This window comes from Camellia sinensis, chromosome 4, assembly GCF_055761805.1.
Source record: "Camellia sinensis isolate YWXY chromosome 4, ASM5576180v1, whole genome shotgun sequence".
NCBI lineage: Eukaryota > Viridiplantae > Streptophyta > Magnoliopsida > Ericales > Theaceae > Camellia > Camellia sinensis.
Window position 1 is genome coordinate 143,267,676 of NC_138964.1, and position 23,138 is coordinate 143,290,813.

Sequence of the window (23,138 nt, forward strand, 5' to 3'; positions counted from 1 at the left end):
TGATACTTTGGTTTCAATTTTCAAAATTCACTTTTTAAAAAATAATACTTTTTCATTTTCTGTATTTTTTGTTTTCACTAAATTTTTTTGATATTGTAAACAATTTTTTTAATTTTTAGACATAGTTAACGTAAATAAATTTAAAAAGTATAATATTTATAAATTTTTTTTAAAAAAATCACTAAATATCAAAAATACAAAAAAATAAAATAAAAATGCAGTATATTTTTGTGTATTTATTAATTTTTTAAAATATTTTTTCACAAATATTTTACTATTTAGATACATTTAAAAAATTTAAAAATATCTAAAATTTTAAAAATATTCACAAAATATAAAAAAAAATACGAAAAAATTTAATTTTAAAAAAAAAACTGAATTTACAAAACTGAAACCAAACTTAGAGATTATTTTAAAAATGCTATGGACCCCAAATAAATTACTAAATTTATTACCAAATCTATCATATGAGTTTAGAATCCACACAAATCAAAATATGCGTGGATCTCACACACATATAAAAGATTTAATAAAAATTTAGCATAACTTTTTTTATTTTTATCAGAATCCTAATTGTAGGATACAATTCGTCTCTCTTCATTAACGACCACGATTCCTCTCTCTCTCTCTCTCTCTCTCTACCTATATATACGTATATCGGTGTATATATATATGCAAAATAACACATTGACATTAGAGCTCGTTTCATCAGATTCGTGTCTGGTACGTATCAATCTCTCTCTCTTTTCAACTGGTTTGATTTCTATGATTTTTTCCAATCATTACTTGCATAGTGTTCTTCAAGTTTTATGCAGAGCAATAATGTAATTTCGTTACCCACTTCAATTAAGCTCATAATCATTGCTCGATCTCCGTTTCTCCCTCTATTTTTCTCTTTGATTCTTGTGCCTGACAATGTATATAGCTCTAATCAAAACCAGTGCTTCAGAATCAGAAAAGAGAGTCTTTTTCTTCTTTTTTTTCTTCTTTCAAAATCGTTAATCTGGGTTACCAAACTGAACATGCATAGTTGGGGCATTTCCAAACCTTTGACTCAAACCCATATCAAATTTAAATTTGGGTAAAAATCACTCAAACACCTCTCCATCCTTGTCAAATTGAGTTTTACCCATTTTTTTTATGACTCTAATTTACAAAAAAAAATTCAAATCTATTTTGTGGATTTTCAAATTTACCACTTTTCCTTCAGTCAAACTTATCATCAAATTTATGCTTAAATCTAAATTCGTCCATTGTAGTGGAAATTCAGATTTAAGCATAAGTTTAACTTGAAGGGTTTGGCGTAGCAATAAAGACTGGAGGATAAGATCCAAGGTCTTGAATTCGAGTAACTCCAAGGGGCCACTGGAGGTTTTCCCGATCTTCAACTTTAGGACTCTGAGATTAGTCGAGGTGCGAGCAAGCTGGTTGAACACCTAGTTATTAAAAAAAGAACATTTAAGCATAAATTTGAGTAAAAGCTTTAGTAATGGCAAAGTTGTAAATTTGAAAGCCACAAAATGGTTTTGAAAACTTTGAGAAAACATAAGTCTCCCATGGTTTGGGTAAAAATGTCAAGTAAAAATCAATTTGGTGCAAGTTTGGATCAAGAGTGGAGGGTGTTTTGAGTGATTTTGACACAAATATAAGTTTGATATAGGGGTTTCAGTCAAGAATTGGAGATGTTTAGTTTCACAGGAAAAATCTCATGCTTTGAATTTCTCCCTTCTGGAGAATATGGAAACTTGTGAAAAGATTTTCTGTACACTCCATATTCTCATGCTTTGAATTTTCTCTACACTTGTCCTGTGAAAAGATTTTCTCTGAACTCGGAGAATATGGTTGGTTCTTCTTCTGTGTCTTTGGACAAAGAGTTATTATTATTATTACTAGTCTTTGGACAAGGACTTTTTTTAGTTGGGTGTTTAGACAAATAATTTAGAAATCTGCGCAACCCTAGTTCAGTGCTACTGTTATTCTTTACATCACGTTTCACTTTTTATACATTAACAAAGTATTTATGTTGCATTGATTTCTGTTTTTTTTTCATATTTAATTACTTTACAAGTTAACGTTTGAAGTAGGTGATTTTTAGCAATATTGGTTTAGAACAAGATGATTTAGGTTGTAGATACTTGTGACCAACACCTGCAATTTTAGTACACTCTTGGATCCAGGACAACATTGTAATGTCATGAATAAGCTATGTAGAGGGTATTTCAGTAATTCTTGTCAATTAATGTTTCACTCATACCAATGGTAGGACAACGACAAGGTTATAGGTTTGGCACTCAAGAAAGGAGAAAATATAGTAGAGTTGACAACATTCTTGAGTTTGATAGAAATTTGAACATAGGAGGTTATTGATAAATGAAGACAAAAGGAAAACAACGTATAAGACAACACAGAAGGAGATGAAGCTTTTCGAACAGAGCATATTCTAATTGATGCAACTTAAGGTCCTAGAAATAAATCAATCAGCAAAGGCCAAAAACAACCATGCCAAAAAGGAAATTTCAATTCCGAAGGAAGAAGTTTGCACTCGTAGGAAACAAGTTGTATCTCTAGATTAATCAGTGACATTCTCTCTCCCTCCCTGTCTCTCTCTCTTGCAAATAATATGTTAGACTGAAATTTTTTAAGCTAATTTTGAGTCCTTTTATTTGAGTTTTTATGATTTCTTTTGGTTTTACTTATGTTCTTGGCTTATGGAAATTGTTCCTTATCCATGCCTTGACACAAATTTAGAATTGGGTGGTTTCTTATTCTAGACAAAATAGCTAGTCTTGAAATGAAGCAGTGAGATAAGACAGAAAGATTTAGAATTCTCTTTTGCACCTGACTTTTTCATAGATGTTGGGATTTTGCTTCTCTTATACTTTCCATTACACAAGAAATTAGTGGAATTTTTTTCATATGAACATCTTACCTTAATCACGAGCATGTATATAATCAAAGGAATGAACATAATGACAAAAATTAAAAAATGTTTGAATCTCTGTTTGATGTTGAACAATCATGGTTACAATCATGGTTTTCTTGTTGTGGGAAAGCCTTTTACTCTCTCCTTTTTTGCCTGTATGTTGCATAGTGTAATAGGGAGACGTGTTATAGTGATAGTAGGGACCAACAACCCTTATATTTATGACTAACAAGTAAATCTTAACCCATAAAGTATTGCTAAAATAATAAGACAAACCCGCACATATTATAATATAATCCCATTAATGGCCTACTTGATCACACGCAACTAAGGCTATATATACTTTGGTGATCACAACAAATCATTAGAGCCATCCTGTCTGCTCTCAAAATTAAGCATTTCTTCAATCTGGTTTTTCACAGACACAAAATTAGTGAGCTATGCTTGAGAATACTATGAAGAAATTCTTACAATTAGGTCAATAGACCATGATGGCTTCCTTTTTGTTCTCCCCTTTCTTATTATTGATATCACATAGCCAAGATGGATTTCATCTCTTAGAATCTTAAATTACATTCATACCATGGAGATGAAGAAGAATAATTTTTTACTCCGTGGATCATTCCAAGCCAAAACAGTGTGAAACTTACGTCCTGTTGCTTGCATATTATTGCGGTTACTAATGGACTTCACAATTGCTGTCTCTTTTGGTTTTTGCTCATCGAAGAGTTCCCACGAGGACATAGAAAGATTGACTTCCTAGAAACTAAAGAAACTCAGTATGTCACTCATGAATCCACATGTGCTATTTTGTGGCTTCCATGTGGTCTTGTTAGTTAAAATGCTCAATCAGCCATCTCAATGATCATAGAAAAGCAAATTAAATTTGCTCTTGCAAAAGTCCTTCCATATTCTACACTCAATTACTTGCGTGAACCAGGTGATGTTAAATGGTGCTACAAGTAGGTTGTTTATGAAAGTAACTAACTTGATATGGTACTTGGTAGTGAGAGTCATAGTCGGACTTCTCTTAAATTAGTCTGTATTTTCATCTATATGGCATTAATTGGGATTCTAACTAGCAATTGAAATTGTATTTGTCCTCAATAGGGTATATTGGCAGTGATATAAATCTGTTGGAGTAGTATCTATTGGTTTTTTTGAGTATTTCATTTAGTTGGTTGGCTGTTGGTTGTTCTTGTGATTACATGATTTACAAGCTATCTAGCTGTTCGAGTTTAATTGCACGTGCACTGTAATGAGCTTACGAGCATTTTTTTTCTTGTTATTTGATAGGATTCTTTTACTTGCTGACCATGGGTTCTGCAACTGGGATAGTGAGTGCACAAGGGAAGCAACCTCTTCTTTCTTTTGGGATTATATCGGATGTGCAGTATGCTGATATTCCCGACGGGCATTCATTCCTTGGTGTTCCTCGTTACTATCGACATAGCATTCTTGTCTTGCAAAGGGCAGTTCAGAAATGGAACAAAATGCAAAAGCTCAAATTTGCAATCAATTTTGGGGACATTGTTGATGGGTTTTGCCCCAAAGACCAATCTCTCAATGCTGTTGAGAAAATTGTCCATGAATTTGAGATTTTTCGCCATGGATCTGTCTATCACATGATTGGCAATCACTGTCTCTACAGTCTCCCTCGTGACAGGTTACTTCCATTATTGAGAATTCCCAGTGTTGATAGCCGTGCTTACTATGATTTTTCTCCAATTCCAGAATACAGATTTGTAGTCCTCGATGGCTATGATATTAGTGCCATTGGTTGGCCTCAAGATCATCCAAAAACTATAGAGGCCTTGAAATGTCTGGGAGAGAGAAACCCCAATTCAGACAAGAACAGTCCAACAGGGCTCGTGGGCCTGGAGAGAAGGTTCCTCATGTTCAATGGAGCGGTTGGAAAAGATCAATTAGAATGGTTGGATGGTGTGCTTCAAGACGCAATAAATTCAAACCAGAAAGTCGTTATATGTTGCCATCTACCCTTAGATCCTGGTGCATCTTCCCCAGCAGCACTTCTGTGGAATTACGACGAAGTAATGGATGTGATACACCGATATAATTGCGTGAAGGTTTGCTTAGCTGGACACGATCACAAAGGCGGGTACTCCATTGATTCTCATGGGTTGCATCATCGGGTCCTTGAAGCAGCCTTGGAATGCCCTCCTGGCACAGATTCATTTGGATATGTAGATGTTTTTGATGACAGGTTATTACTTTTTGGAACTGATAGAATGAAGAGCACTGAAATGATTTTTACTTCTTAAAAATGCGACTATTTGTATGTATGATCTACCACTCGTTCGGTTTTTTTTCAAAATGAAATAAAAACGCATTGTTGTAATACAGTAGTTTCGCTTAATATTGAAGTCGGATTTCTTTCTAAAATTAGCAGCTAGCAAGTTTCTGGTTTACAAACATCGAAGTTGCTCTAATCATTTTTCGTTTGGAAACATTTATGTTTAGCGTTTTCTTTTATGTAAAAACAAAAAATAAATAAAAATACTTACAAAAATTAGGTTAATGTACTTGTTTTGATTGAAACATAGTTGTTGCAGTTGACTCACTCTTCCAATCATCGAAAACACATGATGAATAACAATCAAACAAAACAAGAAAAAGAGATACAACTTTTTAGTTGATTAGAGCATCTTCAATGCTTACTTTCTTTTTTTATCAAATTTAAATTTGATAAAATAAGTACATTTTTTCTATTCCAATCATGATATCAAACTCATATCAAATGAGAAGAAACCCAAAACTTTCATCAAATTGAGAGAGGTTTCAGCATTCATCAAATTTTTGTAGTTAGCCGTTGAGGCTTCACTATACACCGGATGACTGGCCGGTTATCCTCTTAGACAACCCTCTGCTTGCAAAGTTACTCATTGTCAGTTGTCCTCCTAGTCAATTGATTGTTTGATGAAATTGAAAAATTAGCGTTAGAACACGTAGTATCAGACAAAACTTTTCATCAAATCTTTACTCAAATTTGATAAAAAATTAGAATAAGCATTAGTAGTGAGTTGAAAATGACTATGACAATCCACTAAATGGATGATAATGTTAAAAATGAACTATCTACTGTTGGATTTGGGAAAACGCTATAGTTATAAGATTTTTTTTTATCGATAGTTTATAAATAGGCTTTACATGTATTTATTGAGGCAAGTCTTTATGCTTAGTAGTGAAAAATCTAATATGAAATTCATTTATGTACAACAATATTACTTGTTAGATTTGTCATGTTTAGAGTATCTCTAATGATTTGTGTAAAAAATGACAATGTTAAAGCCAAATCCTATCAAAATGTCATAATTTGATAATGTTGTTCCAATTGTGTAACTGTCATTTCTTTATAATTAAAAAAAAATATTCAAAAAAAGTCAAATTCTTTTTGAGACATATCGAGAGGAGTTCGGATCCTCTCCGGTGCTCCCCTCTAGCTTTTCCTCCGGTCAACGAATAGGATTCCGCCACGTCAATCATGACAAAATCTTTGATTAACTTAAAAAAAAAAAAAGTTGAATGGTTCCGTCTCACATCAACTCACACACTCACTCACTCTCGCTCACTCTCTCTCTCTCTCTCTCTCTCTCTCTTCTAATAATATTTTATAAAATTAATATTATTAAAAATATACCTTTAAAATGAAACTAATATTAAATATATTTAATAAAAATTTAAAATAAATAAAAAGTAATTAACATGTTTAGTTATGTTTTGAAATTATTATGTTTTAAATATAAAAATTAATTTGATAAAATAAACACACAAAAATCATATATTTTTTAAATTCTCAAAAACAAACTTCATTTAAAAAAAAAAATCATATGAAAAATAAAAAAACATGATGTATTTGATTTGCATGCACAGATTAGATTTATGTGTGTGTGTTTTTTTTTTTAAATGCAAAGATTGGATTTGTGTGTTTTTTATTTCCTTTAAAAAAATTATTTTCATATGAGTTTTTTTGGAATGAAGATTATTTTTGAGAATTTCAAAAATATATGATTTTTGTGTGTTTATTTCATCAAATTAATTTTTATATTTAAAAAATAATAATTTCAAAACATAATTAAACATAGTAATTATTTTTATTTATTTTATTTTTTTATTAAATATATTTAATATTAGTCTCATATTAAAGGTATATTTTAAATGATATTAATTTTATAAAACATTAAGAAAATAAAATTAAAAAGATTAAAATAGTTTTTTTAATTTTTTATTAGAAGAGAGAAAGAGAGAGAGAGTGAGTGAGTGAGAGTAAGTGTGTGTGTGTGAGTTGACGTAGGACAGAACAGAACCATTCAATTTTTTTTTTTATATTTTTTTTTAGTTGATCTGAACCGTAGGTTTTGTCATGGATGACGTGGTGGAATCTTGTCCGTCGACCGGACGAAGAGCCGGAGAGGAGCGCTGGAGAGGATCCGGACTATATTGAGAGGAGCTCATGTTACATTTTAGTACCATACATGAAATAAAATGATAGAATGGAAAAAGCTAGTATAATCCAAAGAGGGTAAGTTTACCAATATTCAGGTTACTTTCGTGTTGTCTTATATATTCAAAATTACCCATTCTAAAATTTCAATTTAAGACAGGGATTGTCGGAGGGACTATATGACATAGCAGGAACTTAAACTTTTAATCTATCGTAGGGTTGTTACAATCTAAATGGCATGGCATAGGCTCCACGCCATACACATTATCTGTCCAAATTATTTGAACCTATCTGTTCAAATTATTTTAAACTATCTATCCCAAATAAATGCCATGGATATACCTACATATCTGTCCAAATTAGTTGAACTTATCTTTTCAAATTATGTCCCAATATTATAATCTATCTGTTCAAATTATTTTAAACTATTTGTCCCAAGTAAATGCCATGTATATACTTATCTGTTCAAATTATTTAAACCTATTTGTTCAAATTATGTTCTAATATTTTTAATTTATATGTTCAAATTATTTTAAACTATCTGTCCCAAGTAAATTCTATCTGTCCAAATTATCCAAATAATTTTAACCTATCTATCCAAATTACTTTTCACTAGATTATTAACATATGTGTCTAAATTATTTTAATCTATATCCAAAAAAAATTTAACCTACTTGTCCAAATTGTTTAAATTATTATAATCTATGTGTTCAAATTATTTTAATCTAGTTGTCCTAGTATTTTTGCTCTTCTTTCCAAATCGAATCTATTTGTGCTAATATTTTTGCTTATCTGTCACGACCCGCTCCCTGTACCCAAGGGTTAAGTATCGTGATGACCAGTAACCGAGGTTACCTCCGGCCAAATCTTTAAACAAATTAATAAACGCAAGCAGAAGAAATATTTAAATAAGGGTACTAAAATAATCATTGCAGCGTCTATTTTTATTACAAAATATATTGACCAAAAGGGCCGATATTTACATAAAAAAATACATCAATAAAAGTTCTTTGTGCCTACCCCACACGCTGGTCCCGACATGTCACCTGAAAGTGGTAAACAAACTATAAGCTCATGGCAGAGTGAGAAATATTATACTAAGAGTATAAGGCATAAAATTCACCATGGATAATTAGTTGGGCCAAAAAAAGTTTGATACATAACATACATAATACAGAAATCATTTGGCGTATACTTCAGATCATTTAACATGTAATATGTAATACGAAAATCACTATATAACCATAACCACGGTACATCACTAAGTGCCAAGCACTACACTGATCAATGGATCCACAACAAACACTGGACCACAAAGTGGTCAATCACTAAGCCAATGGTTATTTAAGTCCTCAAGGCATGGGACTCCCTAAGCCAATGGTTATTTAAGTCCCCCAAGGCATGGAACTCTCGTGGTGGTACTTACAAAACATATTTTTATATAAGGTCATAGCCAAATATTCTTTAAAAGTAAAACAAATATATCCATGGGTTTCCTTTTAAGCAAATAGAGTTCATAAAATAATCCACGTAACTGAAACCTTTATAAAACATAATTTTTATAAATATACTAATAAAACATAACTTGTATAAAATAGATTTTGGTAAGTCAAAATATAAATAAAATATATTTTGGTAACTCAAAATATAAAATAACTCACCTTAACTTTAATACTTTACTCTTTCTTTCCACCACCAAAAACTCTTTCACCTTCCACTATTCTTTCCTTCTATTCCTCTCTTTCTTTCCTCTTTATTTCCTTTCTGAGAGGGTAATTTTTAGTGAAAATTGGGCCGAGCTATGAGAAGGACTTCATGGCCCATAGTGCGAAGGACTGGGTAAAGTTACCTCGGCCCAAGAGAGATTAAGTTACTTCGGCTCACGAATTGTAAAGCTACTTCGGTCCGAAAACAACTTGGAGTTAGGCCAGTCTCAGAGGTAGTCCGGTCATGCTGTATTATGGTTATAACGGTCAAAACCTTGCTACTCGGTAGCTCGGTCTAAACACACTATGGGTTGAACAGGAGAGAACCGAGATAAGGAGAAGTAAATGGTAAAACCGAACTAAGGATAGTTCGGCCTACTCTGTGGCTCAGCATAGCCAGTTTTATTTCGGTCATATGGTAGTTCGACCATGGCAAAAACCATCTCACTTGGTTTAAGCAGTGAGGGGGGGTGTTAAAGGATAAGCATTATCCTACAGGAGTATGAATCCTAGGAGGATTCTACATGGAGGAATAGAAGTCCTACTAGGATTGTGCCACTCGAAACCTATAAAAACTCACAAACATCACCTTGGAGGAGGTAACACACAATTTTGCTTTCTGAATACATTGAGCTTTGTCTATTTGTCAAGTTTGCTAACTTAGGCATCAGAGAGGTTTCCAGCACACACCCGCCGGTTAGCTCACGTTTGTGTTTTCAGGTGACAAAGCGACGTCGTACGGAGGAGCGCGGACTTAGTCAACAGGATTATACGAGAAGGTGTATTTCTTTCCCGTACAATTGGCGCCGTCTGTGGGAATAATAGGCAGAACAAAACCTCTTGATTAAAGCTTCTCCCCTTTACGATCAATGGCACACATTGAAGAATTACCGCAGTCCGCCGTCGACGGGCTAACTCCAGATGGGGGCACAAGGCGTGAAGGATTACCCTCTGTCTCTTCCATGGCGGACTTGGAGCCCCAACGACATAACACCATGAGGGATACTAGGGGGAGGTGAACTAACAGCCCCCGTCACTCTCGTTCGCAAAGTCCTGATAGGCAAAGACGGAGGATTGATCCTCAAGCTCTGGAAGATCGCGTGAAAGAGCAAGATGAATTGATAAGAAAGATGGCGGCGGACATGGAGGCCTTGAAACGCCAGATGAAGAAAAAATAAGTGGCGACAGGAGAGGGGCGCAAAAACAGGACGCCCCCTCGCCACTCAGAAAATCATAGTAGAAATACCACACCCTCGCAAGGAGAGAACAGAAGCCTCAGGACAAGCGACACTCAATCCTGGTCTTCCAGATCTCGTCCTCTCAGACTTGGAGTGACGAGTTACCAAACCACATATTGGCCCACATATTCGCACCAAACCAGATCTAGACAGACGGAGTTACCCAGATCATCCGACTTACGAACCGTACTCGAAGAAAAAGCACGATGCAAGGAGGATGCTAGGGCACGGGATCCACACAGAGTCTCGGCCTTACAGCGGTTGGCTCCTCGGACGTATGGAAGCGTCGAGGTTGGAATGCTAATACCGCGCCCTGCCTACGAACCAACGAACAAGGCATTAGCAAGGCTACAGACTTCACCGTTTGTTCCGGCGATTGAAAACGCGCCCCTACCATCAGGCTTCCTTCAGCCAAAATTCACTACATATGAAGGAAAGACGGGTCCCTACTCACACTTTCTCCACTTTCGCCAAGTCATGGCTGTATACAGGCGAAACGAGGCCTTAATGTGCATACTCTTCCCATCAAGTCTTGGCGACCTAGGCTTGACGTAGTTCGAGAAACTACCAGAAGGCAGCATAGCCTCTTGGGCACAATTGGCAGAAGCCTTCGTGACAAGGTTCCGAACAAACACTAAAACCCCGGTGAAGATCGACCAGCTACTCTCCATCGACATGAGCGATAAAGAGACCCTAAGATCCTACAACAGTCGCTACTGGGAGACATTCAATCAGATTGGGGACTGCCCCACGAATCTCGCCATCGCACAGTATAAAAGAGGCCTTCCAGTCGGGAACAGACTAAGGGACTCGATCACTATGACGCCACCTCTCACCATGGAAGCCCTGATGGAAAGAGTGCATCAGCACATCAGGGTAGAGGAGGATGGCGCACGTGCCAAAGCAAAATCTTGTGCAACCGCAGTACCAGAAAAGAAAACCTCAGCAAAGGTCAATACAGTGGATCGTCAGAACAGAAACGGACGTGGCAAACGAGATAACGGAGAAGACCCAGATAAAAGATGGTTGAGAATCCGCACTGCCATAACCACGGTGTTCAAGAAACCGATATATCGGATTCTGAGCGAAATAAGAGATAAGCTTTTCGTCAAGTGGCCAGCCAAGCTAGGAGAAACCCAGAAGGACTATGACGAAAGATCGCGGTGCACCTTCCACAAAGAAAAGGGACACCGCACGGAGAATTGCACACCATTGAGACAACACCTGGAAGAGTTAGTGGCAGCAGGCCACTTAGACAAGTACATTGAAGGAGGGACGCAACCAGCTCCCCAAGATCACAATAACCCCAACGGAATGCCAATCGACGCCCCACCTCAAGGCATTATCAATGTGACACATGGAATCTTTGAACCTGAGCGTGTATGCGAGCTCAGGGGATCAATCAAAAAGGCTGAACATTTAAGAGAGGTGCTAAGTGCCCAACCAGCCACAAAGAAGGGGAAGACAGAGGCAACAAACGTCATATCTTTTTCAAATAAAGACTTAGAACGGATATACTGTCCACACAATGATGCCCTAGTCGTCACTCTCCGAGTCAAGGATTTTGACGCCAAGCGGATTCTGATTGACCAGGGTAGTTCATGTGAAATCATGTACTACGAGACATTTAAACAATTAAAATTGCAAGACAAAGACTTGGCGCCTGCTGTATCACCCCTAATTGGATTCAACTCTATGCCAGAATGGCCCGTCGGCAAAATAATTCTTCCAGTTAGAGCAGGAAGCGTGACGAAACAAGTGGAGTTCTGGGTATTGAAGGTCCCTTCCACTTACAACATCATCTTGGGCAGAACATGGCTGCATGCCATGCGATCGGTGGCATCATCTTACCACCAAGAAATGCTGTTTCCCAACGATACCAGACTAATTGAAGAAGTCTATGGAGATCAGATCATGTCAAAGCAATGTTTCGCCACGGTAAATGGCAGCCGCGCTGCCAAAGGATACGTTCATTCGGTGGAAGAACCTGAAAGCAATGAACTATTCGCAGATGTCGGCAAAGAGGCTGATCAGAAAGCGGTGGAGGACTTGGTGGAGGTAAAAATAGATGAAAAGAACCCGGATAAGTTCTTCTTGCTCGGCTCGTCGCTATCCAGCACTGAGAGATTAGAGGTCTTGGAATTCTTGACCTCTAACATCGAAGTGTTCGCCTGGACACCCTATGACATGCCAGGCAGTGATCCAAACTTCATCAGTCACTAACTCAATGTCCACCCATCCGCCAGGCCGGTTATTTAACGTACTCGCCGATCGACACTTCACCATGTCGAAATAGTGGCAGAAGAAGTAGGTAACCTGCTGGAGGCAGGAGCAATTAGAGAAGTTCACTACCCAAGATGGATCTCCAACACGGTCGTAGTGCCAAAGAAGAATGGCAAATGGCGTGTCTGCGTCGACTACAAAACAGTCAACAAGGCATGCCCAAAAGACAGCTTTCCTCTACCACGGATAGATCAACTGGTAGACCTAACGGCGGGACACAACCGACTTAGCTTTCTGGATGCATACAGAGGCTACCACCAGATCGCCATGCATGAACCAGACCAGGAGGTCACGTCCTTTACGACTCCAAGAGGACTATACTGTTACAAGGTCATGCCCTTTGGCCTGAAGAACGCAGGGGCAACATTCCAACGGATGGTCACCAAGATGTTTGAACCATTGTTAGGCAGAACAATGGAGGCTTACATCAACGACATGGTGGTCAAAAGCAAAGATGAGAATGACCATCTCAAGGACCTAGGAGAGATGTTTGAAATCCTAAAGAAGCACAAGTTGTGCCTCAACGCATCCAAGTGCGTATTCGGTGTAGGATCTGGCAAATTTTTGGGCTTCCTGGTGACCAACCGAGGTATAGAAGCAGACCCCTCCCAGATCAAAGCAATCCAAGATTTGAAGAGACCCAACTCTGTAAAAGAAATGCAGCATCTCACCGGCATGGCGGCTGCACTCAACCGATTTATCAGCCGGTCGTCAGACAGACTACGACTATTTTTTCATGCCTTAAAGGCCAAGTTTGAGTGGGATGAAGAATGCGACCAAGCTCTTGAGAGCTTGAAGGAATTTATGTCTTCCCCACCACTGCTTGTTACCCCAATACCTAGTGAAGAACTCTTCTTATACCTGGCGGTCTCTCAGCACCACAGTGTTGGTTCGTGCAGAAGGAATCCAACACTTGCCCATCTATTATGTCAGCAAGACATTGCTGGGAGCCGAGACAAGGTATTTGCCACTGGAAAAACTGGCATTAGCCTTGATGATGGCCTCCAGAAAATTGACACACTACTTTCACGCCCACACCATAGTCGTCATCACAGCTTTCCCACTAAAAGCTTTGTTTGAGAGGGCGAACTTTTTTGGGTGAATCTTTAAGTGGGCAGTAGAGTTGGGACAATTCGACATCAAATTCCAACCTAGAACCGCAGTAAAAGCCCAATCTTTGGCAGACTTCGTTGCAGAATTTACTCCAGGAAGCCATTATATCTGCCCAGTCGACCTAACTGACACAACCGAACTAGGGATGGAAGTTGACACCGGAATAGCGCAACCCCTAGCAGAAAGCACTCGCTCAGACTCCAAGGCAAACCAAGCTAAAGACAGCAAGGAAGAAACAAACCAAGACTCACCAGCAGTACAATCAGATGACGAGGGGCAGACAGCAAGCATGGACCTTGAAGAAAACACCATTCTTGACCCCACGACATCATCCGACCCCTCCACTTGCTGGAAGTTGTTCGTTGGAGAGATGTGGAAGCTCTTTGTGGATGGAGCATCCAACCAGCATGGTGCAGGACTTGGCATAGTCCTCATCTCCCCAGACGGCCTGGTTATAGAGCACGTAATCAACCTTGGCTTCCCAGCATCAAACAATGAAGCGGAGTATGAAGCACTTCTCGCAGGACTCAAATCAGCATGCTACATGAAGGCCACCGAACTAATGGTATACAGCAACTCACAGCTGGTGGTAAATCAAATTTCTGGCGACTATGAAGCAAAGGATGATAGGATGGCCAAATACCAAGAGTTGGTCAGAACAAAGATCAAGAAATTTGAAGTAGTAAGGATAGAACAAATCGGCAGGGAGGAAAACAGCAGAGCAGACGAACTAACAGGCCTCGCTTCAATGGCAGATACCTCCATACCTCATCCACTACTGATCGACTACCTACCTAGACCAAGCATTGAAGACCCCGAAGTAGAAGAGGTATGTAGCGCAGAGCTAGGCCCCTCTTGGATGGACCCCATCATCCTATTTTTAAAAGACGACATCTTACCAGAAGAGAAAAAAGAAGCCAATAGAATAAGAGCAAAGTCGCAGCGATTTTGGCTCTCCCCATCTTTGGCATTATACAAGAAATCGTTCTCAAGACCCTATCTAAAATGTGTCCACCTCAGCAAAGTGGAAGCATTCTTGTACAAGATACACGAAGGAGTGTGCGGAAGCCATCAAAGAGGAAGATCGCTAGCTTACAGGGCCATTTCACAAGGATACTGGTGGCCATACATGCAGGCAGACTTAGAAAAATATGTGAAGAAGTGTGAGAAATGCCAAAAATTCGCACACCAAATACATCAACCAGCAAGAGAACTCCTACCATTAACTAGCCCATGGCCTTTCGCAATGTGGGGCTTGGACATAGTAGGACCACTTCCAACAGCACCCGGCAACAGAAAGTTCTTTCTCGCAACAACTGACTACTTCACAAAGTGGGTGGAAGCAGAAACATTGGCATCAATCAAAGAAAAAGATGTGAAGAAGTTCGTTTGGCAGAATATCATCACTCGGTTTGGCATACCAAAAGCCCTAATCTCAGACAATGGCACTCAGTTCGACGGCAGAATCTTCAGAGGCTTTTGTGAAGAGTACAAGATAGAGTTCTACAATTCTACACCGGCATATCCTCAAGCAAATGGCCAAGCAGAAGCATCAAATAAAGTCGTCTTGGATGGACTGAAGAAAAGGTTAAAAAAGGCAAAAGGCAAATGGGCGGATGAACTTCCTCATGTTTTATGGGCTTACTGCACCACACCTCGGCGATCGACAGGAGAAACACCATTCTCCTTAGCCTACGGAATGGAAGCAGTAATCCCACTAGAAGTTGGCCCCCCCACAATTCGAAGCGAAAATTTTGATCCAGACTTGAATGGAGAAGCCATAGCATTAGAACTTGACCTTGCGAAAGAAAGAAGGGAAAGAGCACTGGTTCACATTGCCTCCTACCAACGAGAATTGATCAGAAAATACAACAAAACGGTGCATCCAAGACAATTCAAGATCGGAGATTGGGTACTGCGCAAAGTGATGGGAAACACCTTGATACCAGGAGATGGCAAGTTAGGGCCAAACTGGGAAGGTCCTTACAAAGTGGTTGGGTTAGCAGGCAAAGGGGTATACCACCTAGAAGACAAGGACGACAAAGCAATCCCTAGGCCATGGAACACAGCCAATCTCAAGTTATTTTATTTTTAGCTTTTTTCCTTTCAAACATATGTAATTTCTTTTTCGTCAATAAAACAATCAATTCTTTTCAACATGAGTTGTTCTTTGTAAAAGTTAGCTTTAGTGAAGTTAGGAATATTGCAAACATTATTATTCTAAGTTGGCTGAAAAAACTAACTTAGAGGTTGGCTGGAATAAACCAACACCCTTCCTAAGCCCAGGATAAGGATCCAGGCTGCAGGACATTTGGTCGGAATAACCAAACATTATTCTAAGTTGGCTGGAAAAACTTAGAAGTTGGTTGGATTAAACCAACTCTTTGGACTCTTCAGCCGAAGTATGGGCATGGCTGAAGAGTGGTTGGCTGGATTAAACCAACTCTTTGGACTCTTCAGCCGAAGTATGGGCATGGCTGAAAAGTGGTTGGCTGGATTAAACCAACTCTTTGGACTCTTCAACCGAAGTATGGGCATGGCTAAAGAGTGGTTGGCTGGATTAACCTAACTCTTTTTACTCTTCAGCCGAAGTATGGGCATGGCTGAAGAGTGGTTGGCTGGATTACACCAACTCTTTGTACTCTTCAGCCGAAGTAAGGGTATGGCTGAAGAATGGTTGGCTGGAATAAACCAAGTCTTTTGTACTCTTCAGCCGAAGTAAGGGCATGGCTGAAGAGTGGTTGGCTGGATTAAACCAACTCTTTATACTCTTCAGCCGAAGTAAGGGCATGGCTGAAGAGTGGTTGGCTGGATTAACCCAATTCTTTGTACTCTTCAGCCGAAGTATGGGCATGGCTGAAAAGTGGTTGGCTGGATTACACCAACTCTTTGTACTCTTCAGCCGAAGTAAGGGTATGGCTGAAGAATGGTTGGCTAGAATAAACCAAGTCTTTTGTACTCTTCAGCCGAAGTAAGGGCATGGCTGAAGAGTGGTTGGCTGGATTAAACCAACTCTTTATACTCTTCAGCCGAAGTAAGGGCATGGCTGAAGAGTGGTGGGCTGGATTAAACAACTCTGTGTACTCCTCAGCCGAAGTAATTATGTCGGTTAAGGAGTGGTTGGTTGGTAAGCATAGTTAGTTTAACCATCTAAAACCGGAATAGCAGTTGGAATAATAGAAGACATTACAAGTGCAAGCATACACATCAAAACCGGAATAAGAGTTGAGCACAAAATAAGATTTTCATTAAAGACAAACAGTTACAAAGGAGGGGCCATAGCCCGGTTACAAGAGTAAAAAAGTAGCAAAAAAAGAAAAAGAACAAAATCAAGAGAAAAGGACATCAATCTCAGCATCAATGTCAACTAGAACTCCGGTTGCAGATGGAGCTTCCGTCTCAGTAGCAACGGGCAGGACAATATCAGTCGATGGCTCAACAGTCGGTTCTTCTACTGTTGTCTCCAACCGAGCTGATTGATCGTCAACTGGCGCGTTGACTACCGGAATAACAGTTTGTTCGTTCTCATTGTCCGAATCATCTGAATCTTGCAAAAATTGTTCTTGGACCGAAGCAGCATATTCCGCAAGTGAGGCCGGAATGCAGCACTGTGGAGCATTGTAGACCTCGGTTTCGGGCCCACAGCCGAGCTGCTCCACAGCACTTCTTCAGCCGCACTTAAAGAACAAATCCTTTGCCCCCTTGCACTGCGGAATGTATAGGCCCTCCGCCTCTTTGAAACCTTGGGCATTGGCATCACTGACTTTCTGCTTGAGTTCAGCTATTTCGGCATCTTTTTTGCCCTCGAGTTTGGCCAACTCGCGCAAATATTTGTCTTTCATCGTTATTGCAATTTTTTGTTTTTCAGCTTCAGCCGAGCTAACAAGTCCGGCCAAGCGACCGTTCTCGAATTGTAGCTCGGCAATCTGCTTCTTAGCCCGCTCAAGCTCGGCCGACTTTGCCTCGGCTTCAGCCATGGCCTGCCTCGTCGTTTTCCTGAGCTCCAGCACCTTTTTATGTGCGATATTGTTCTTCTGAATGGCCTGCAAAAGAATAGTAACTCTCTTCAGCCGGACTGACAGTTGGGAAAAATTAGAAAGAAAAAGGAGAAAAACTTGCCAGGATCATTGATTTTGTGGAAGACCGAATGGCCTTCAGCTCGGTGTTTAGTTGCTTATTGTGGTGCTCCATATCCTTCGGAAGGCAAACACTCTTGGCTAGAGTGAAAGCCATCAAATGGTCTTTCTCAGCAACGACCGAATCAGACTCCTGAATATCTCGGTCTTGAAAAGTGAGAATTGGAGCCCATTTGGAGGAACTAGCTCAGTCAGGCTGCTCCGGTTGAAGGATGGGTTGAGGACTTGGTGGAGGGATGGATTCGTCCTCATCAATTTGTTGTTCGGTCGGGGTAGATCGGGCGCGCCTGGAGGGGCGGGATGAAGAAGGTTGTTGAGAAGGGAGGGCCACGACGGCAGGCTGCGTTTGGCTTGGTGGCGGTGCTTCGGGCCTATTTGTCTCGGTTAGAAACGCCCTTACTCTGTTCTTTTTAGCCATCTCCTCTTTAGCTGTTAATGGGATTAGTCTGATCTCGGGTAAGGTTGGGTCCGGTTCTGGGGCCTCCTCAAGAAGAAAGTCGGTTACTCTTGCCTTGCGACGACCACTGTATTTGTAGGTCGGCTCGAACTTTAACAGCTTAGCCCAACTACGTTCTGGATACCGTAGTGCGGCGCGCAAAGTTGCAAGGTTTGGGTAGCTGTATAAGGAATGGAGGTGGGCAGAATCTGCGAAAGAAGAACTGTTTGTTCGGCTGATAGACTAACAAACCGAAATAAAATAAAGCAAGCAAGAAAACCGAAGTAAGTATACCGGGTTCTCTTTTTTTCCAGTTTATAGGTCGGCCGGGAATCTGGGCTTGGTGATCCTCAAAGTTCCCAGACACCCAGAAAAAGTTGTTGTCGTTTAAGTCTTTATCCGGTGTGTGTTTTATTATCTTCTTTCGGCGACGACGTATTCTCAAATAGTAGACCCACCCATCTTCTTTTGAACCAATGGAGTATTGGTGGAAGATCTCGGCCAGGCCAAGGTTTAGTCCGGCTTGGCGGTTCAGTTCGGCTATTCCCATAATGATGCGGTATGAATTGGTGGATAGTTGGGTAGGGCATAATCTAGTTTGCCTAAGAAACTCGCAGATTAAAGGTTGGACTGGAAATCGTAGTCCGGTTTCAATAATTGACAAAAGGGTGAAGGGGACAAAGCCTTCATTATCCCAAGGAATGACATCTTTTTCGGCTAAAGACAGGTGGACGTCATCGGGTATATTATAGTCTTTTCTGAATTCGGCTAGGCCGCCTGGAGTGTCTACTAGATACCTATACTTCCCCATTTAAGGTATAAATTATGAATAAGTTATATCGGTGCAAAAGTTGTGCTCAGTAGCTCGGTTGAGCTCACGGAGGAGTGCCTGGGCAACCTAAGTTTGCAAAGTAGAAAACAAAGGGGTTAAGCACAGATCATTGGACCGTGCTACAAATTAAAAGCAAGGTAAAAGAGCCCTACTTCGGCTTTGTGGACAGGTTCTATCTCGGTTCAGCAAAATGCTTGGTATCTCGGTTTGGGCAGGGTTTTTTATTAGCCAAGATCTTGGTGAGCATTTCGGCATACTGGCTTTGGAAACAATTTTGTTAGACCGGTTCATCGTCTAGGGGCAGCTTTCTGAGTTCGGTCTAAAAAACTAAGAAAGCTGGCTTAGCCCCAAAGGCCTAAATTGGTTGAACTATGAGTTTAGTTACTTCGGTTGAGCCTCTAGGGGCAGCTTTCTGAGTTTGGTTTAGGAACTAAGAAAGCTGGCTTAGCCCCAAGGCCTAGCTCGGTTGAATACCAAGGTTCCTAGTTTACTGAGTACAGAACTTCGTTCGGTAAGCGTATCTCGGCTAAAGTGTATCTAGTTCGGTTATTGTCTGAATTGATCTACCTAAATAGCACAAACAGTTTCCTAGTTCGGTTGGGACATGATTCGGGATCAAAAGCGAGTTTTCTATAGGATATATAACATATACTCATAGGTTCTTCTGAAAGTACAGAAGCAAAAACAAAAATGTACAAGCATGTTTCGCAAAAACATAGAAAGCAGAAATAAGAAAAACAAAACAGATTTTGTGGAGCTTACCAGAAGAAGATGAAGCTGGTGATGGGAGCAACAACACCAATGAAGAACACGAACTCAGGTTGGAGAAGCAGAGGCACGAAGAGAAAAGAAGGTAAAAAGCGTGGGTGAATGATTCAAAGACAGAAAGCTTGTTTTGTGAAAAAGGCGAGAGAGAAAAAGCGGGAACTGTTCAAATTTTTCGTAGTACGAGGGCGTCGTGACAGCTGCCCACAGCCTATCAGAGCCTACCATGTGTCGTTGGAAAGGGAAGCGTTACAGTCGCTGTGATTGAAGAGACGTTTTGACCGGACAAATAGAGCCCGGAGTGAAATAAGCTTGGCCGGAAGGCTAAAGAGTTTTTAGCTCGGCTGGAAAGACTAAAGGGTTTTTTAGCTCGGCCGGAGAGGCTGCACGGTTTTTTTAGCTCGGCTGGAAAAGCTTAAAAACTTCAGCTTGGCTGGTAGACAAGTAATCCCAATCATGCTATGCAGATGGAATTAAGGGGCAATTGAGAGGGTAATTTTTAGTGAAAATTGGGTCGAGCTATGAGAAGGACTTTATGACCCACAGTGCGAAGGACTGGGTAATAAGGCCGAAAAGTTACCTCGGCCCAAGAGAGATTAAGTTACTTCGGCTCAAGAATTGTAAAGCTACTTCAGTCCGGAAACAACTTGGAGTTAGGCCGGTCTTAGAGGTAGTCCGGTCATGCTGTATTATGGTTATAACGGTCAAAACCTTACTACTCGGTAGCTCGGTCTAAACACACCATGGGTTGAACAGGAGAGAACCGAGATAAAGAGGAGTAAATGGTAAAACCGAACTAAGGATAGTTCGGCCTACTCTGTGGCTCAGCATAGCCAGTTTTATTTCGGTCATATGGTAGTTCGGCCATGGCAAAAACCATCTCACTTAGTTTAAGTAGTGAGGGGGGGTGTTAAAGGATAAACATTATCCTACAGGAGTATGAATCCTAGGAGGATTCTACATGGAGAAGTAGAAGTCCTACTAGGATTGTGCCACTCGAAACCTATAAAAACTCACAAACATCACCTTAGAGGAGGTAACACACAATTTTGCTTTCTGAATACATTGAGCTTTGTCTATTTGTTAAGTTTGCTGACTTAGGCATCGGAGAGGTTTCCGGCACACACCCGCCGGCTAGCTCACGTTTGTGTTTTCAGGTGACAAAGCGACGTCGTACGGAGGAGCGCGGACTTAGTCAACAGGATTATACGAGAAGGTGTATTTCTTTCCCGTACACTTTCTTTCCTTTTCTTCTTTCTTTTCTTTCTCTCTTTTTCCCTCTTCTGAGTCAACTTCACCCCTTTTTATACAAATTCAATTCGTGAGCCCCAAGCCACTGCCACATGTCACTTCCTTATTAATCTCCAGTTATCCAAGTCTATCCAAACTTAATTATATATTTTATTATTATGTCCATTATTATTATTATTTATATTTTGACCCTTAAATTTTTAATAATTATATTATTTTACAAAATTACCCATAATAATATATAATAAACTATATATTTTCCGAATTGAGATAAATTCTACAGAATAATTAAAAATTTGGATTGTTACATTATCTATCCAAATTTTTTCGTATTCAAATTGGTCATGGTAATCATTATTTGTGTTAAATTTTCAATACCAATGTAATGGTTACATAACTTTCTCTCACTGCTTTCTTTTTTTAGGGTTTCGCTTGGAAACGCAGCTTACGGATAAGAAAGGAGAGGGGGAAGGGGCCTCCAGCCTCCGACCACCTCTCTTTTCCTTCCTCTCCATCTTTTTATATTTGTTTTCCTTTTTTTTTTTGGTTCAATAAGTCATGAGAGCTCTATCTTTTCCCTCCCTTGGAAGTGTTCTTTTCCTCATAGTGAAAGTTTTGTTTGGTTCTCTCCTCTCTTCTTCTCGCTGACACTAGATCTACCATGTCTCTCCTCCGCTGACTCACACCGAAGCCGACACCACCTTTCCACTACCAGATCTTCCACGGATCTGGTCGTTTTGGGTTTAAGTTCAATTTTTTTTCCTGTTTCTGCCTCGTTTCTTTGGTTTTTTTGAGTGTGTTTCTTAGAGTCCATCAGTGTTGTGGTTGTAACCTATGATTTATTTCAGACATGCTCTATTGTCAAACTCTTATGATTGGCTCTGCTTTGCAGTACGAGCATGAGCACGAGCTGTGTGTCAGGATATTTTCATAATTTTTTCCTTTGTGCTTCTTGTAATATTTTTACTTTGTTTGGTATAAGATTTTTTTTGTTGGATGAACTATTCTGTAATTGCCATTTGACTTACCTTAATGGATTTTTCTACTAATCAAAAAAAATGTAATGGTCGCATAATTATTCAAAATTTAATTTGTTTTGAGTCATTTACAGAAATTAGGTGTTATAGCCCAATCAATGGAAATAACGGAGGATTTGAAAAATTGTAATCAAACAATGACCCACAAATTTGATCCCAAAAAAAAAAAAAAATGGCCCATAATTCACAATTCTCTTTTAAAAATCTAGTAAATAAATAGACCACCCATTTGATGGGGGAGCCCATATTGTTAATCTGCCTAGATCTGTAGCCTTTTAAGTTCATAAAATATAGGAAAATGTTATAAATCCCAAATAAGCTACCAATTTTTTGTGCCAAATCTCTCACTGGGTGTGAGACTCACACGAACCCACATGTGTGTGGGTCTGTAACGCCCCGTAATAATTACAATAACCTATCCACAATATCAATGAATGACAACAATGATAAAGTAATTATCTTCCATTACATTAATTTGAGTTTACAAAAAGAGAAACATATACGGCATACATTCATAATGCCTTGCTCTGAATCTATAGCATCTGTTTTGAATTAAAGAAAATAGTGGGTATTAAACAGATAAGAAATGCCCTAAAGGCTTACAACTTTCCAAGAAAGTTCTTGGTTACAACAAAAGTGGACTTTAGGTCTAATACATGTAAAGCCCTTAGTTATATAAAATGAATACAACAAAAAGAAGCTCTTGCTCCAAATCCTCCCGAGTTACTACCTTGGCGAAGGCATATTATCAACACCTGAAATATTTTTTCCACATAGGGTGAGCCAAAACCCAGTAGAAATAATCCAACACGATATACGAATCTTAACAAAACTATAAGGTGAATGCATATGCAATGCTCGTTTCAAAACATTTTTATATCTCTTTTCAAAACTATGCAATGTCAAGTTAATATCTTGATTCATAAATCATTTCCATTACAATAGAAAATAGGGCA

At 39.3% G+C, this 23,138-nt stretch overlaps 1 protein-coding gene across 1 annotated transcript; it reads left to right on the forward strand.

The window, feature by feature from the left end:
* Nucleotides 1–560: 560 nt before the first annotated feature.
* LOC114290194 (manganese-dependent ADP-ribose/CDP-alcohol diphosphatase-like protein) lies at nucleotides 561–5,326 on the forward strand. The gene is made up of 2 exons (XM_028234092.2): nucleotides 561–723; nucleotides 4,220–5,326. Exon 2 carries the CDS (start codon nucleotides 4,240–4,242, stop codon nucleotides 5,203–5,205), a length of 966 nt encoding a protein of 321 aa, XP_028089893.1. The 5' UTR covers nucleotides 561–723; nucleotides 4,220–4,239; the 3' UTR covers nucleotides 5,206–5,326.
* The last annotated feature ends 17,812 nt before the right edge of the window (nucleotides 5,327–23,138 follow it).